At 44.8% G+C, this 18,334-nt stretch overlaps 1 protein-coding gene across 1 annotated transcript; it reads left to right on the top strand.

The window, feature by feature from the left end:
* The first annotated feature begins 1,654 nt into the window (after positions 1–1,654).
* LOC142750716 (olfactory receptor 11A1-like) lies at positions 1,655–2,644 on the top strand. Its single transcript, XM_075859703.1, has one exon. The coding sequence runs from the start codon at positions 1,655–1,657 to the stop codon at positions 2,642–2,644; it is 990 nt and encodes a 329-aa protein (XP_075715818.1).
* The last annotated feature ends 15,690 nt before the right edge of the window (positions 2,645–18,334 follow it).

The following is an 18,334-nucleotide window of genomic DNA, read 5'->3' as shown; positions in this document are numbered from 1 at the left end:
ATTTGGGTGGCACATATCAATTACTGATTAACCATTATTTAAAAAATCTGGGGGTAATGGGGAAAAAAGCAGTCAATAAACTATTTTCTTTTTTTTTCTCAATATGCACCATGTGGTATAAGTAAATTGATAATTTCATTCTACAGGTCATTATGGTTGCAGCAATAGCAAATATGTCTAGTTTATTTCATATTTACTACTTTTGCACTCAGAGGCTTTACTAGAGGGAAATAATGCCCCCATAGTGGCCCTAAACAGAAGTAGTCATCTTTTTCTGCCCCACTATAGAAGTTAGGCCCCTATATAATTGTTAGGCTCACTATACAGTAGTTCTGCCCCATAAAGAAGTTTAGCCACCATATAGAACTTAGGTGTCCCCATACAGTAGCTGTGCCCCATATATTAGTTAGGTCCCCATACAGTAGTTAGGCCTTTATATAGTACTTATCTGCCCCCATATTGTAGTTAGGTGCCCCCATATAATAGTTAGACACAATATAGTAGTTAGATCCCCGCACAGTAGTTAGGCCTCCATATAGTAGTTAGGTCCCTTTTACACCAGTTAGGTCCCCCATCCAGTAATTAGGTTCCCAGTATTATATTTAGGTGACCCTATATAGTAGTTGGGATCCCAGGTTGTAGTTAGGCTCCCCAGATAACTTAATTCTACAGGTCATTATGGTTGCAGCAATAGCAAATATGTCTAGTTTATTTCATATTTACTACTTTTGCACTCAGAGGCTTTACTAGAGGGAAATAATGCCCCCATAGTGGCCCTAAACAGAAGTAGTCATCTTTTTCTGCCCCACTATAGAAGTTAGGCTCCTATATAATTGTTAGGCTCACTATACAGTAGTTCTGCCCCATAAAGAAGTTTAGCCACCATATAGAACTTGAACTTAGGTGTCCCCATACAGTAGCTGTGCCCCATATATTAGTTAGGTCCCCATACAGTAGTTAGGCCTTTATATAGTACTTAACTGCCCCCATATTGTAGTTAGGTGCCCCCATATAATAGTTAGACACAATATAGTAGTTAGATCCCCACACAGTAGTTAGGCCTCCATATAGTAGTTAGGTCCCTTTTACACCAGTTAGGTCCCCCATCCAGTAATTAGGTTCCCCGTATTATATTTAGGTGACCCTATATAGTAGTTGGGATCCCAGGTTGTATTTAGGCTCCCCAGATAATATTTAATTGAACCCATATAGTAGTTAGGTGCTTCCATATAGTAGTTAAACCTCCCAGATAGTAGTTAGTCCCCATATAGTAGTTAAACTCTTCAGATAGTAAGTTGGCCCCTCGAGAATGTAGTTAGTACCCCAGTTAGTACTTAGGTTCCCATAAAGAAGTTAGGCTCCATATTGTAGTTTGGTTCTCATATAGAGGTTAGACCCCACATCGTATTTAGGCCCCAATATATTAGTCAGGTCTTCATATAGTAGTTAGGCCCCCATTTAGAAGTTAGGCTCCAATATAGTATTTATATATTATTTAGGTCCTCAAATAGTAGGTTGGCTCTCAAACAGTAGTTAGGTCCCCCATACAGTAGTTAGACCCCATATAGTAATCAAGGTCCCATACAGTAGTTAGGTCTTCATTACACGGCTATCATTGTGTGATTCTTAACACTAATTCATGTGTCTCCACCAGATGGGATTGACAAATAATATCACCTCCATCGTCCTTCTGGGATTCCCTAATCTTCAAAACTTCACATTTCTGCTTTTCTCACTACTGGATATTATTTACTGTGTGACGATTTTTGGTAATCTTCTTATAATAGCCTTATATTTAGTGAGTAGAAACCTCCAGTCTCCCATGTACTTCTTCATTACACAGCTATCATTGTGTGATATCCTGCTGACTACAGACATTATGCCGATTCTTCTTCACACTGTACTGTATGGAGGGAGTACTATAACTCTCATCGGCTGCATCATCCAGTTTTCTGTCTTTGTCACCTCGGAGTCCTCGGAATGTCTTCTACTGTCAGTGATGTCTTATGATCGATATCTGGCCATCTGTAACCCCTTCCGTTATAACTCCATCATGGATCATACGTTTTGTGTGACATCAGTAATTGTGACTTGGTTGGTGGGTTTTATGGTGATGTTGATCTGTACAATCTCTATCTATAATCTGCATTTCTGTGGACTGCACGTTATTGACCATTTCTATTGTGACTTTGAACCTATACTGCAGCTCTCCTGCTCTGATACATCCATCATTCATAAAGAGGTTCTTATATTGGGATTTTTAGTTGTTATGGGACCTTTTATAATAATTGTGATGTCCTATTTGTACATTGTCATCACCATCCTGAAGATCCCATCCAATACCGGAAGACATAAAGCCTTCTCCACCTGTAGCTCCCACCTCATTGTAGTTTCCTTATTTTATGGGACAATAATCATTGTTTATATGTTTCCACCAAGAGGACAATCCCTGATCCTGAGTAAGGTCTTGTCTCTGATCTATACTGTGGTGATCCCACTGCTTAATCCTATTATATACACTCTAAGGAACAAAGACTTTACAGAAGCTTCTATAAAATTCAGCTTTTTATTCAAATTTCTCATAAAGAACACTAGTTTAATAAAGTGTGGTGTAAAAGTCCATAAAGATAAAAACATTACATGAAAAAAGAAAGTGGTGAAGATAATTGATATTGTATTTTCCTTTAAGGTAATAAAAAATAACTTGTCACCAAATTCTTAACTCCCTTATAACCAATGTAAATGCTTAAGAGATCCCCCAGTGACCATGTATCATAATCGCTCACTATCCCCGTCTGGCCGAGACAGGTATGAAGACTTCTTACAGATATGACTTTTTGGCCCAGAGATATTTGAAAGACTCAAATGCTCCCAATGCCAGCCACAATTCCCCAGAGTTATAGACCAATGGCAGCAACATGTCCCCCATGACAGCCACATACGCCCCCAATGACAGTTACAGCCACAATTCCTCTCCACTAGAACAGCTACATATGCCCCTATGAGCCCAACCCTTGCTTAGCTCTTTGTTTGACATGCAGCTCTCACATCCACAGATCAGACCCAGATCAGACCCAGTAAATGTTTCCCGATTACCCAATATATAAAGAGATAAATGCCAACCCAGGTCATGAGGCACTGGGCAAAAGACTAAGGGTGCTTGCATTTCATGCCGAGGCCTAACTGCTGGAAATATGTATACAAGAAATTTCACAGTTAATGGATGGGTTATTCTAAAGGATCTGCCAGACACAACTTCTGTGTCGACGCCCATAGGTAATCAGTCTGCACCTGCTTCTATGTCTGTGAGACTAACTCCATCTTCCACCACCCAGGATGGCAGGCTTAGGAGTGGGAGAGCCTATCACAGCCTGGCCAGACGGTGCTAGCTCCCGCCCTCTGTCTATTTATACCTGCCTTTCCTGTTCCTCCTTTGCTTGTGATTCTTCTCTGCTGGTTTCCTGGCCCTGCTGCAGCTTCTTGAACTACTGATCCTCTGCTTGTTATTGACCTTGGCTTTACTGACCACTCTTCTGCTCTGCGTATTTGTACCTCGCTTATCTCCTGGTTTGACTCGGCTCGTTCACTTCGCTTGTTGCTCACGGGGTCCCCGTGGGCAACTTCCCCATTTCCCTGGCTTCTTTGTACCCTTAATCAAAAAATATACCTGATGTAAAAAATAACACCAAGTAGACAACAAAAATAAAATATGTAAATCTTTATTATCCCATACGGGAGAAATTACACACAAAAAACATACATTTAAAATACAAAGAGCTAAAAACACCCCGGATGGGAATGTACACCAAGTCCCATGGAAATGACCATATATTATAACATGATGACAGCATATTATATACTAGTAGAATAACCAGAAGATCCGAAATCTAGAATGATCAACTATAAACGGCAAGATATAATTCAATAATTATGCAAAAGTACATCAAAGTCTAAGTAGATACGTCATTTACCTGAAATGGACATGGTGAAAGGAACACACTCCGATCCGAGGACCACCTCGACGCGCGTTTCGCTTCCTTCGTCAGGAAGTGAGGTATGCCTAATGATTCCCCTCTTAAGTACACCTCCAAATGAGGTGATGTTAAGCGGCGCATGACAGGTCACGCACATCTCCATGCGTCAAACCATCCGCGTCACGGCCGGAAGTTCGTACCTGGAAACCAGAACTCGTTCTCAAACCTAGAGACAACTTCCGGTCCGACGCACGGGAGTTCACGCGACCCGCATGCGCACCCATCAAGTACCCAACAGGTGAAGCAGGAAGCATACTATCATTAGGGGAGAGTGTCATAAATCATTCCGGTCCCTGGAACTATCGAAAACTATCAATCACAGCTATGTACGTGCACATGAAAATAAACCTGACTATATCGAAAATATCCTTAATATGCGTATCACTCAATACCAGAAATAGATTACTTTGTACTCTTGTATGTTTGTCTGTCGTGCACCTATTGAGTGTAGGGACCGTCGCCCATTTGTACCCCGTCGCCTAGGGCGGGTCGTTGCAAGTAGGCAGGGACTGAGTGGCGGGTAGATTAGGGCTCACTTGTCTGTCTCCCTACCCCGACATTACATAATCACAAGCCCATATACCTAGTCTACCCTGGTCCCTGTCACTACTATGGACCCCCTTGAGACCCTGGCTCAGCAAATGCAGGGCCTCTCCCTACAGGTCCAGGCCCTGGCTCAGAGGGACAACCAGCCTGATGCTACCCTGGTAGTGCCCCCCACCTCACCTCTTGAACCCCACCTCAAGTTGCCTGACCGGTTCTCAGGGGACCGGAAGACTTTTTTCTCCTTTCGGGAGAGCTGTAGGCTCTATTTTCGCTTAAAGCCCCACTCCTCTGGTTCTGAGAGCCAGCGGGTGGGTATAATTATGTCCCGGCTACAGGACGTCCTTGGCTCCTGACGCCCCTGAACTTTCCTCCGTTGATCTTTTCTTTTCTGCTCTCGGGCTCATTTATGACGAGACTGACAAGACTGCCTTTGCCGAGAGTCAGCTGGTGACCTTACGCCAGGGTAAGAGACCTGTTGAGGAGTATTGTTCTGACTTTAGGAAGTGGTGCGTAGCTTCTCGGTGGAATGACCCTGCCTTAAGGTGCCAGTTTAGATTGGGTCTGTCGAACGCCCTGAAAGACCTGCTAGTTAGCTATCCCTCTTCTGACTCCCTAGATCAGGTTATGGCTTTAGCGGTACGACTTGACCGACGTTTCAGGGAACGACGACTTGAACGCGTTTGTGTTTTCTACTCTGACTCCCCCATGATGCCTCCCGAGGTTCCGTTGCTTCGTTCTTCCACGGAAGACTCGGAGGTACCTATGCAACTCTGGGCCTCCGTGTGCCCCCAACAACGTAGAGAGTTCCGCAGGAAGAATGGTCTCTGCTTCTACTGTGGGGATGACAAGCATCAAGTGAACAACTCTCCTAGGCGTAAGAATAAGCAGCCGGACGAACTTCCGTGCCTAAGTGACCATCAGGGAGGTCACTTGGGCGCACAGGTAATTCCCGTAAATATGAAACGTAATAAAATCTTGCTTCCCTTTCAAGTCTCTTTTGGTGGTAGGTCTGCTACCGGCAGTGCCTTCGTGGATTCAGGGTCTTCTGCTAATATTATGTCTGTGGAATTTGCTATGTCTCTAGCTATGCCATTGATTGATTTGCCTAAACCTGTCCCGGTAGTGGGTATCGACTCCACTCCTCTTGCTAATGGTTATTTTACACAGCATACACCTGTTTTTGAACTACTTGTTGGTTCCATGCATTTGGAGCAGTGCTCTGTACTGGTGATGCAGGGATTATCGTCCGATTTGGTTTTAGGCCTTCCCTGGTTGCAGTTGCATAATCCCACATTTGACTGGAATACTGGAGATCTTACCAAATGGGGTAATGAATGCATGACGTCATGTTTTTCTGTTAATTCTATTTCTCTCCCTGAGGAGGTGAACACTCTACCTGAGTTTGTTCAGGACTTCGCTGATTGTTTTCTCTAAAGAGGCCTCCGAAGTGTTACCACCTCATAGAGAATACGATTGCGCAATTGATTTGGCACCAGGAGCTAAGCTCCCTAAAGGTAGGATATTTAATCTCTCTTGTCCCGAACGTGAAGCCATGAGAGAGTATATCCAGGAATTCCTGGCCAAGGGTTACATTCGCCCCTCTACTTCTCCGGTAGGTGCTGGCTTCTTCTTCGCAGGGAAGAAGGATGGTGGTCTTAGGCCATGCATTGACTACCGAAACTTGAATAAGGTCACTGTAAAGTACCAGTATCCCCTTCCTTTGATTCCTGATCTCTTCAATCAGGTTCAGGGGGCCCAATGGTTCTCTAAGTTTGATCTACGTGGGGCTTATAACCTTATCCGCATTAAAGAGGGGGATGAGTGGAAGACTGCGTTTAACACGCCCGAAGGTCATTTTGAATACCTCGTCATGCCCTTTGGGTTGTGTAATGCTCCCGCGGTCTTCCAGAATTTCATAAATGAGGTTTTAAGAGACTACCTGGGGGTATTTCTTGTAGTGTACCTTGATGACATACTTGTGTTTTCCAAGGACTGGTCCTCCCACATTGAGCATGTCAGGAAGGTGCTCCAGGCCCTTCGGGAAAACAAACTGTTTGCTAAGACCGAAAAATGTGTGTTTGGGGTGCAGGAGATACAGTTTTTGGGTCAAATCCTCACTCCTCATGAATTCCGCATGGACCCCGGCAAGGTCCAGGCTGTGGCGGAATGGGTCCAACCTGCCTCCCTGAAGGCGTTACAGTGCTTCCTGGGGTTCGCTAATTATTACAGGAGATTTATTGCTAACTTCTCGGTTATCGCTTAGCCTCTTACGGATCTCACTCGCAAAGGTGCTGACCTCCTCCACTGGCCTCCTGAGGCTGTCCAGGCTTTTGAGGTCCTTAAGAAGTGCTTTATCTTGGCCCCAGTGCTGGTTCAGCCCAACCAAATGGAGCCATTTATTGTGGAGGTTGATGCGTCCGAGGTGGGAGTGGGGGCTGTCTTGTACCAGGTCCCTCACCCATCTCCGCCCCTGTGCCTACTTCTCCAGGAGGTTTTCGCCCACTGAGAGTAACTATGATATTGGCAACCACGAACTCTTAGCGATTAAATGGGCATTTGAAGATTGGCGCCACTTCCTGGAGGGGGCTAGGCACCAGGTAACAGTCCTTACCGACCACAAGAATTTGGTTTTCCTAGAATCCGCCCGGAGGCTAAACCAGAGACAAGCTCAATGGGCGTTATTTTTTACCAGATTCAACTTTTTGGTCACCTATAGGGCTGGGTCTAAAAATATTAAGGCTAATGCACTGTCGCGTAGCTTCATGGCCAGCCCTCCTTCGGAGGAAGATCCTGCTTGTGTTTTGCCTCCAGGTATAATCATTTCCTCTATTGATTCTGATTTAGTCTCTGAAATTGCGGCTGATCAAGGTTCAGCTCCCGGGAACCTTTCTGAGAACAAGCTGTTTGTTCCCCTGCAATTCCGGCTAAAGGTACTTAGGGAAAATCATGACTCTGCACTATCTGGCCATCCAGGCATCCTGGGTACCAATCACCTCATTGCCAGAAACTATTGGTGGCCTGGGTTGCTCAAAGACGTTAAGGCCTACGTCGCCGCTTGTGAAGTTTTTGCTAGGTCCAAGACTCCCAGGTCCCGACCAGCGGGCTTACTTTGTTCTTTGCCCATTCCCCATAGACCTTGGACCCATATCTCCATGGATTTCATCACCGATTTGCCTCCATCTCAAGGCAAGTCGGTGGTGTGGGTTGTAGTAGACCGCTTCAGTAAGATGTGCCACTTTGTGCCCCTCAAGAAACTACCCAATGCTAAGACGTTAGCTACCTTGTTTGTCAAACACATCCTGCGTCTCCATGGCGTCCCTGTCAATATTGTTTCTGACAGAGGGGTACAATTTGTTTCATTGTTTTGGAGAGCCTTCTGTAAAAAGTTGGAGATTGATATGTCCTTCTCCTCTGCCTTCCATCCTGAAACTAATGGCCAAACTGAGAGGACTAATCAGTCTCTAGAACAATATTTAAGGTGTTTTATCTCTGACTGTGAATATGATTGGGTCTCATTCATTCCCCTCGCCGAATTTTCCCTTAATAACCGGGTCAGTAACTCGTCAGGGGTCTCCCCCTTTTTCTGTAATTTTGGGTTTAATCCTCGGTTCTCCTCCGTTTCACCTGGTAGTTCCAACAATCCCGAGGTAGATGTCGTTCATCGGAACTGTGCACAGTCTGGGCCCAGGTTCAGAAGAACCTAGAGGCGTCCCAGAGCATACAAAAGACTCAGGCAGATAGAGGACGTTCTGCTAACCCCTTGTTTGTGGTCGGGGATCTGGTGTGGCTATCGTCAAAAAATGTGCGCCTTAAAGTCCCGTCCAAGGTGTTTGCTCCCGGGTTTATAGGGCCATACAAGGTCATTGAAGTCCTTAACCCTGTCTCCTTCCGACTGGAGTTGCCCCCGTCTTTTCGAGTACACGACGTGTTTCATGCCTCCCTCCTTAAACACTGCTCCCCGTCCTTGGCTCCCTCGAGGAAACCTCCGGTCCCTGTTCTCACCCCTGATGGGATGAATTCGAGGTGGCCAAGATTGTGGACAGCAGGATGGTCCAAGGCTCCCTCCAGTACCTGGTCCATTGGAGGGGATACGGTCCTGAGGAGAGGACTTGGGTACCCGCCCGGGATGTTCACGCTGGGGTATTGCTCAGGAGGTTCCACCTTCGTTTCCCCAATAAACCAGGTCCACCTAGAAAGGGTCCGGTGGCCCCTCATAAAAGGGGGGTACCTTAAAGGATCTGCCAGACACAACTTCTGTGTCGACGCCCATAGGTAATCAGTCTGCACCTGCTTCTATGTCTGTGAGACTGACTCCATCTTCCACCACTCAGGGTGGCAGGCTTAGGAGTGGGAGAACCACAGCCTGGCCAGACGGAGCTAGCTCCCGCCCTCTGTCTATTTATACCTGCCTTTCCTGTTCCTCCTTTGCTTGTGATTGTTCTCTGCTGGTTTCCTGGCCCTGCTGCAGCTTCTTGAACTACTGATCCTCTGCTTGTGATTGACCTTGGCTTTACTGACCACTCTTCTGCTCTGCGTTTTTGTACCTCGCTCATCTCCTGGTTTGACTCGGCTCGTTAACTTCGCTTGTTGCTCACGGTGTCCCCTTGTAATATGGGACCTCACACTTCACATGCCTTTTTTCTCCACAGCCTCATGCTCTTCCCTTGCCCTTCCTATCTCTAGAGGGATCATGTTTCACATGCTGGGCCGCACACAGTACATATCTGTTTATCAATAGCAAACAATGAGTAATGACAGCTCTACCTTACACCTTGTAATAGAGGGGAATGCAGGCAGCTGTAAATATAGGCAATGTCTGTGCGAGTTAAGAGGGCTGAGCCTCAGCTGGTGCCTGCTGTATGTGGTACAGCCGACACTTCACTTTATTGGCTGGGATTGGAGAGAATTCCGATGCCACAGTCAATAGCGACCATGGCATCTAAGACATTAGATAGAGGGTGTGTTCCATCGTAATCCCAAACCCCCTCCTGCGATGAGATTGTGTGGGTTGTGATGGTTGTAATGGAACCCTAGAGGCCTAATTAATGGTCCCAAGTCTGCCTTCTTTCTTATCCAATCAAGCAAGGCTTAAAGGGGTTGTCCACTACTGACAACTAATGACCTATCCACCAAAGAGGTCATCAGTCTACGATCGGTGCGGGTCTGACACTCGGACCCCGCACCCAACAACTGCTCTGGATGTCCATGCCAGAAGCTGATGGCTCCGGTCTTGGAATAGTGGCTGAGATGCAGTCCTGCAGTATTCAAGTTTATAGAAGCAGAGCTGCTGCATGGCTGGAGCCAACTGCTTCCGGCTCCGTATACTGCATACTGTGCAATAACATCCAGTGCCCAGAGCCAGTGGCGGATCCTCATATGGGCGTTTCGGGCGGCCGCCCGGGGCCCAAGGCTCCCAGGGGGCCCATAGCTGCCCAAACCGCACGCAAGTAAAAAAAAACCTCTCCAGGGCTGCTGCCGGCCGCATTCTAGCGGTCATCGGTCCCACGTGCTGATGAAGAGGAGGGGGGGATGTGCAGGGGGAGTCAATTGCGGCCAGGGAACAGGGGCACAGCACATCAGCTGTAGAGAGCAGACTGTCAGAGATTGTGATGAGCAGGTGCTGGAGTCTCCCTGACAGTCTGCTCCTCTGTGCTGCTGTGCACTGTCCCTCCTGTGTAAACCTCCAGCAGCTGCCTGATAACAGCAAAACTGAAACTAGAGGGTGAAGGACCTGTGGTGACGTCACAGTCACATGATTAAGGTCCTGGAGGCTGCCAGAGACAAGCACCGCAGAGGAAGAGGCTGTGGTAAGTGTGTGTGTGTGTGTGTGTGTGTGTGTGTGTGTCATAATGTAAGTCTATATAGTGTGTGCTGTGTATATAGTCTATATAGTGTGTGCTGTGTATATAGTGTGTGCTGTGTACATAGTCTATATAGTGTGTGCTGTGTATATAGTGTGTGCTGTGTATATAGTCTATATAGTGTGTGCTGTGTATATAGTGTGTGCAGTGTATATAGTCTATATAGTGTGTGCTGTGTATATAGTGTGTGCTGTGTATATAGTCTATATAGTGTGTGCTGTGTATATAGTGTGTGCTGTGTTTATAGTCTATATAGTGTGTGCTGTGTATATATTGTGCACTGTGTGTATATAGTCTATATAGTGTGTGCTGTGTATATAGTGTGTGCTGTGTATATAGTCTATATAGTGTGTGCTGTGTATATAGTGTGTGCTGTGTATATAGTCTATATAGTGTGTGCTGTGTATATAGTGTGTGCTGTGTATATAGTCTATATAGTGTGTGCTGTGTATATAGTGTGTGCTGTGTATATAGTCTATATAGTGTGTGCTGTGTGTATAGTCTATATAGTGTGTGCTGTGTATATAGTGTGTGGTGTTAATGTGAATTGTATATAGGGTGTTTAATCTCACATTTTTTGTGTGCGAAATAATTTCCCACCCATAGAGCCCTCTGCAGTAAGTCAGATGCTCAGAACCCCCCCTGCAATATAATATCCCCCATAGAGCCCTCAGTAGTTATTTTACTGCAGGGGGGGGGGGGGTCAGAGCGTTTGATTGACTGTTGAGGGTTCTATAGGGGAATAACTCCTTCCCCCCCAGAGCCATAAGGGCGGATTTACACGAACGTGTAATACGTCCGTGCAACGCGCGTGCTTTTCAAGCGCGTTGCACGGACCTATGCAAGTATATGGGGCAGTGCAGACTGTCAGTGATTTTTGCGCAGCGTGAGTCCGCTGCGTAAAACTCACGACATGTCCTATATTTCTGCGTTTTTTGCGCATCACGCACCCATTGAAGTCAATGGGTGCGTGAAAATCACGCATGCCACACGGAGGCACCTCCGTGGGACGTGCGTGATTTGCTCAACAGCAGTAAAACTATGATTGCAAACAGAAAATCACCAGGTGCTACAAACATACAAACAGAGTGTCATAATGATGGCGGCTGCGCGAAAGGCACGCAGCCGCGCATCATATGGTGATGACACACGGAGCTGTTAAGTGCCTTTTGCGCACGCAAAACGCCGCATTTTTTGCGTGCGCAAAACGCACACGCTCGTGTAAATCCGCCCTAAGTGTCAAACGCTTAGACCCTCCCATAGGGCACTCAGCAGTCAGTCAGATGCACTGGGGAGGGGTGTCTGACTGCTTAAAGGGTAACTAACGAAACTTTTTTTTTTTAATTACATGTCATAGTGACATGTCAAATGTTCTAATCGGTGGGGGTCCGGGCACTGAGACCCCACCAATCGCTGAAACAAAGTGGCAGAAGCGCTCAGGTGAGTTCTGTGCCACTTTGTTTCTGATCGTCTTTCCTCTGATAGCCGAGCAAGCGGTGTACGGGCACAACAGAAAGTCTATGAGTCCGTACACCGCGCCGAGGAAAGACAATCAGAAATTAAGTGGAACAGCGCTCACCCGGGCACTCCTGCTGCTTTGTTTTAGTGATCAGTGGTGGTCTCAATGCTGGGACCCCCATCGATCAAAACTTCTGACATATCACTCTCACTATGACACGCCAAATGTTTTTTAAAAGTTTAGTTACCTCTTGGGGACTGAATTTATTGGTTTGAGTTAATGTATGGGCCTGGGTCTTAATTTTATTAGGGTTCTGGGGTATAAGACAATTTATGGTGTTTATTTCTGAATTTTTATGTTGCTATAGACGCTGAAAATGGCTACAGAATCAAGGGGAAAAGATTTCTCATCAGGAAACTCTGCAGTCATCAGGAGAAGTCGTCATAACGGTCTGTGTCAGATGGAGAAGAAAAGAGAACGAACCATCAGTGAAGACATCACCTGTGAGTCATTGCATTTATAGATCTGTCACCTCTCCTGACATGTCTGTTATCGGAAATCCTTGTATTCCACATAAAGTCTTTGTGTACCCAGGACTAATAGACAAATGCGTGTTACCATTCTCCTTGTCAGGAGGATATGTCCCTACACAGTGTGATACTGTCAGCGATGATTGGAGACTGTCAGTATGTAGGGACACAGCCCTTTGACAAGTGGAATCGTAGCACTCATTTGTCAATGCTCACACAGAAAGGTGGTGTTTAAAATAGACATGACGTGGCAGGGCGGTGGTGGAGAAGGGGGCCCAAGCTTGTGAAACAGCCCAGGGCCCATCGTTTACTTAATCCGCCACTGCCCAGAGCAGTTGGAGTAGCTGACCGGTGCGTGGTCCGGGTGTCGGACCCGCACCAATCACACACTGATGAACTATCCGGTGGATAGGTTATCAGTTGTCCGGCAGTTGAAAACCCCTTAAATAGGGGCCGATAAAAATTGCAATATGCACTGCAATACATAGGTATTGCAGTGTATTTCACAAGCGATCAGACAACTGCTTGTTCAATTCCTCTAGCGGACTAAAAAAAATGTAAAACACAGTTAGATTTTAGTAATGTACAAAAAAGAAAAAATATTAAATCGTGCAAAAAAAAAACTTTTCCGCTAACGTAATGTAAAAAAACTATTACAATATTATTTTTTTTAACCCACTAGGTAAACATGGGAAAAAACAAAATTGCTGTTTTTTGTTCACCTCTGCTCCCCAAAAAATGGAACAAAAAAAGTGTTCAAAAAGTTGCATGTACCCCAAAATGGTACAAAAAAAACCCTGACAGCTTGCCCAGCAAGAAACGGATGAATAAAGAGGGACAGCAAAGGACAATGACATGTGGAAGCTCCCACTTGATACCTGTCTTTCCCTCAATTGTACTGTCCTTAGGCTGCAGCTTATAGAAGAGTAGTGATGGAGGCATAGGAAGAGGCCGCATGGCCCCGCATGGCCCCGCCCCCTGGCGGCCACTTCCTCCCGGAAGCACCACACGAGATTCGTTCCAGCTGAGCAGCTGACTAGGGGGAAGGGGTTAACTGGACACAGGTGGTATAAATTAGTCAGCAGACCTCATTTTGAGCTTGCTCTTTCTGAGCTTGGTGGTTCAAGTGGCTTGTGATCTAAGTGGAGTTCTAAAACCGGAGTTGAAAAGAGGAGTTGAAGCCCCGGTAAGTACTCTTCTTTTACTTTGACAATTGTTCACTGCTTTGTTGTAACTTGGATAATGGATAGCAAGATTGGAGGTTTTCTTCAGTGCACAGTTTGCCATATGTATACACGACTGGAGCCGGAGTTCCAGGGTGAATATCTCTGTGGCAGATGTGAGCATGTTGTTCACCTGGAAGCTCGCATTAGAGATCTGGAGGAGCAGAATGCAACACTGAGGAGGATAGACAATCTTGAGCTGAGCTTGCTGCTCACGGAGCATGCAGTTAGTGGGTTAGAACTGGAGGGTGAAGACATGGGTGAGCAGGATCAGGTAAGTAGCTGGGTTAATGTAGTTAGGGGCAGTAGAAAGGGGTCAAAGAAAAGGAAGGCCGATCCGGTTTCTGACATTCCAACCAAAATTGCCAAGTTGGGTGATGATGCGAGGGTGTCGGTCTCAGAAATGGCAGCCCTAGTGGATACTGATCTCCCTAACAGCCGAGAGAACAGCCCAGCTAGTAGTCGGCGGGATGGTAATGCAGGTAAGCCAAGACAATTGATAGTCGTAGGTTATTCTATAATCAGGAAGACGGATAGAATAATTTGTCGCCAAGACCGCCTCAACCCAATGGTTTGCTGTCTCCCTGGTGCCAGGGTTCGGCATGTGGTGGAACGGGTGGACAAATTGCTGGGAGGGGCTGGTGATGATCCAGCTGTTGTGGTCCATGTCGGTACCAACGACAGAATAAATGGTAGGTGGAGGAGCCTTAAGAATAATTTTAAAGAACTAGGCTACAAGCTGAAGGGAAGGACCTCCAAGGTTGTATTCTCAGGAATACTGCCTGTGCCATGCGCATCACAGGAAAGACAGCGGGAGTTCAGGGAGTTAAATGCATGGCTTAAGTCTTGGTGTAGAGGAGAAGGCTTTGGGTTCCTAGAGCACTGGGCTGACTTTTCATTGGGGTACAAACTGTATTCTGCAGATGATTTGCACCTAAATGGAAGGGGGTCCGCTGTGCTGGGGGAGAGAATTCTAGCTGGGGTGGCGGAGTGTTTAAACTAGGGCTGAGAAGGGAGGCCAATGTAGAAAATAAAGGGGTAGTTAGGTTAGAGAGGGGTCAGACTATATTGGTGGGGGGAGAAACAGACGGTGGGGAGAGGACTAGGCAACAAGATAAGGAGATCCTTTCGTTACAAAACATCAGTGTAAATAAAAAGGCCCAAATAATGTCAAATCACATTTCTGATAAAAGTGAAAAACTGACAGGCAAGTTAAAGTGTATGTTCACAAATGCCAGAAGTCTAGCAAGCAAAATGGGGGAGCTGGAGGCCTTGATACTGGAAGAAGATATAGATATAGTTGGTGTTGCTGAGACATGGCTGGACTCTTCACATGATTGGGCTGTAAATCTACAGGGTTTTACACTGTTTCGTAAAGACAGGACAAATAGGAAAGGTGGTGGTGTATGTCTGTATGTGAGAAGCGATATGAAGGCGAGTGTGAATGAGACAATAGTGGGTGAATACTGTGAGGAGGTTGAAACCTTGTGGGTGGAACTAGAAAGGGAGGTAAACACTGAAAAAATTACTTTTGGTGTAATCTATAGACCCCCCAATATAACTGAAGAGATAGAAGGTCAGCTATATAAACAGATGGAGCGGGCTGCACAGGCGGGCACTGTAGTGATAATGGGAGATTTTAATTTCCGGGATATTAATTGGTGTCATGGTTCAGCTTCAACTGCAAAGGGGAGACATTTCCTCAACCTGTTGCAGGAAAATTTTATGGGCCAGTTTGTGGAACCCCCGACTAGAGGTGAAGCTCTGTTGGATCTGGTCATTTCTAATAATGCAGATCTGGTTGGGAACGTCAATGTTTGTGAAAACCTCGGTAACAGTGATCACAATATAGTTAAATTTTACCTATACTGTAAAAAACAAACGCAGGCTGAGAATGCAAAAACACTTAATTTTAAGAAGGCCAATTTCCCCAGGATGAGGGCTGAAATTCAGGATATAGACTGGGAAGAACTAATGTTAAATAATGGGAGAAATGATAAATGGGATATTTTCAAATCTACTTTGGGTAATTATAGTGCAAAATTTATTCCTACAGGTAACAAGTATAAACGACTAAAATTAAACCCCACATGGCTTACACCTTCTGTAAAAAGGGCAATACATGACAAAAAAAGGGCATTTAAAAAATACAAATCTGAGGGTACAGCTGTAGCCTTTGTAAAATATAAAGAGCTTAATAAAATCTGTAAAAAGATAATAAAATCAGCAAAAATACAAAATGAAAGGCAGGTGGCCAAGGATAGTAAAACAAATCCTAAAAAAATTCTTCAAGCATATAAATGCAAAAAAAACAAGGTCTGAACATGTAGGACCCTTAGATAGTGGTAATGGGGAGTTGGTCACAGGGGGTCAAGAGAAGGCAGAGTTACTAAATGGGTTCTTTAGCTCTGTATATACAACAGAAGAAGGAGCAGCTGATGTAGCCGCTGCCAGTGCTGTTAATATATCAGTTGATATACTGAATTGGATGAATGTAGATATGGTGCAAGCTAAATTAAATAAAATAAATGTACACAAGGCCCCGGGACCAGATGGGTTACACCCTAGAGTTCTTAAGGAGCTTAGTTCAGTTATTTCTGTCCCCCTCTTCATAATATTTAGAGAGTCTCTCATGACTGGTATAGTGCCAAGGGACTGGCGCAGGGCAAATGTGGTGCCTATTTTCAAAAAGGGCTCTAGGTCTTCGCCGGGTAATTATAGACCAGTGAGCTTAACATCAATTGTGGGGAAAATGTTTGAGGGGCTATTGAGGGACTATATACAGAATTATGTGACAATAAATAGTATTATAAGTGACAGCCAGCACGGTTTTACAAAGGACAGAAGCTGTCAAACCAACATGATTTGTTCTTATGAAGAGGTAAGCAGAAGCCTAGACAGAGGGGCCGCTGTGGATATAGTGTTTTTGGACGTTGCAAAGGCATTTGACACTGTCCCCCATAGACATCTAATGGGTAAATTAAGGACTATAGGTTTAGAAAGTATAGTTTGTAATTGGATTGAGAATTGGCTCAAGGACCGTATCCAGAGAGTTGTGGTCAATGATTCCTACTCTGAATGGTCCCCAGTTATAAGTGGTGTACCCCAGGGTTCAGTGCTGGGCCCACTATTATTCAACTTATTTATTTATGATATAGAGGATGGGATTAATAGCACTATTTCTATTTTTGCAGATGACACCAAGCTATGCAATATAGTTCAGACTATGGAAGATGTTTGTGAATTGCAGGCAGATTTAAACAAACTAAGTGTTTGGGCGTCCACTTGGCAAATGAAGTTTAATGTAGATAAATGTAAAGTTATGCACCTGGGTACGAACAACCTGCATGCATCATATGTCCTAGGGGGAGCTACACTGGCAGATTCACTTGTTGAGAAGGATCTGGGTGTACTTGTAAATCATAAACTAAATAACAGCATGCAGTGTCAATCAGCTGCTTCAAAGGCCAGCAAAATATTGTTGTGTATCAAAAGAGGCATGGACTCGCGAGACAGGGATGTAATATTACCACTTTACAAAGCATTAGTGAGGCCTCATCTAGAATATGCAGTCCAGTTCTGGGCTCCAGTTCATAGAAAGGATGCCCTGGAGTTGGAAAAAATACAAAGAAGAGCAACGAAGCTAATAAGGGGCATGGAGAATCTAAGTTATGAGGAAAGATTAAAAGAAGTAAACCTATTTAGCCTTGAGAAAAGACGACTAAGGGGGGACATGATTAACTTATATAAATATATGAATGGCACAAACAAAAAATATGGTGAAATCCTGTTCCATGTAAAACCCCCTCAAAAAACAAGGGGGCACTCCCTCCGTCTGGAAAAAGAAAGGTTCAACCTGCAGAGGCGACAAGCCTTCTTTACTGTGAGAACTGTGAATCTATGGAATAGCCTACCGCAGGAGCTGGTCACAGCAGGGACAGTAGATGGCTTTAAAAAAGGCTTAGATAATTTCCTAGAACAAAAAAATATTAGCTCCTATGTGTAGAAATGTTTTAATTCCCCTTTCCCATCCCACTTCCCCTTTCCCATCCCTTGGTTGAACTTGATGGACATGTGTCTTTTTTCAACCGTACAAACTATGTAACTATGTAACTATGTAACCTAAACTATCCCTATAAAGGTTGATGCACGCTAATAAATGACTACTTCATACAACCTCCACCATGATTGGACAGTCGATAAGGCCCTAATGTTACTCTGTAATGTTCTAATGTCATCGCAGACATACAGAACTTTTCTGTTGGATTTTGCAAGAAAGAAAAATCTTCTATATGAAGAAAAATAAGTTGTGACATGGAACTCACGTATGTTCCTATGTCCTATAATCCAATAATTCCTATTTGGGAAGAATACAGCATAATAAGGTCCTGAATGAAGGCATGTGGTGGACAAGTGCACAAAGCCTGAAGCTAATTGGGAAAAGTCAGAAGGAATATAAAGAGAAAAGACGTGGAAAGTCTAAAAACTTGCCCCAACTGTCTAAGTACTACCATAACAAAAGAGTCCTGAACAGCATTGTCCTGACTATGGTTTCCATTTTGATAGTATATTCATGGGACTTCAGCTGTCTTATCCCTCCTCACTCATTTCTACTATTGTCTATACTGATTGGATTGGGTTTTCTTCTGAGACTTTTGGTGTCTTTAGTTAAGATTTTATT

Source organism: Rhinoderma darwinii, chromosome 3 (assembly GCF_050947455.1).
Source record: "Rhinoderma darwinii isolate aRhiDar2 chromosome 3, aRhiDar2.hap1, whole genome shotgun sequence".
In the NCBI taxonomy this organism is placed as follows: domain Eukaryota; kingdom Metazoa; phylum Chordata; class Amphibia; order Anura; family Rhinodermatidae; genus Rhinoderma; species Rhinoderma darwinii.
Note: the sequence above shows the minus strand (reverse complement) of the source record. Positions and strands in the feature narration are given on the sequence as shown.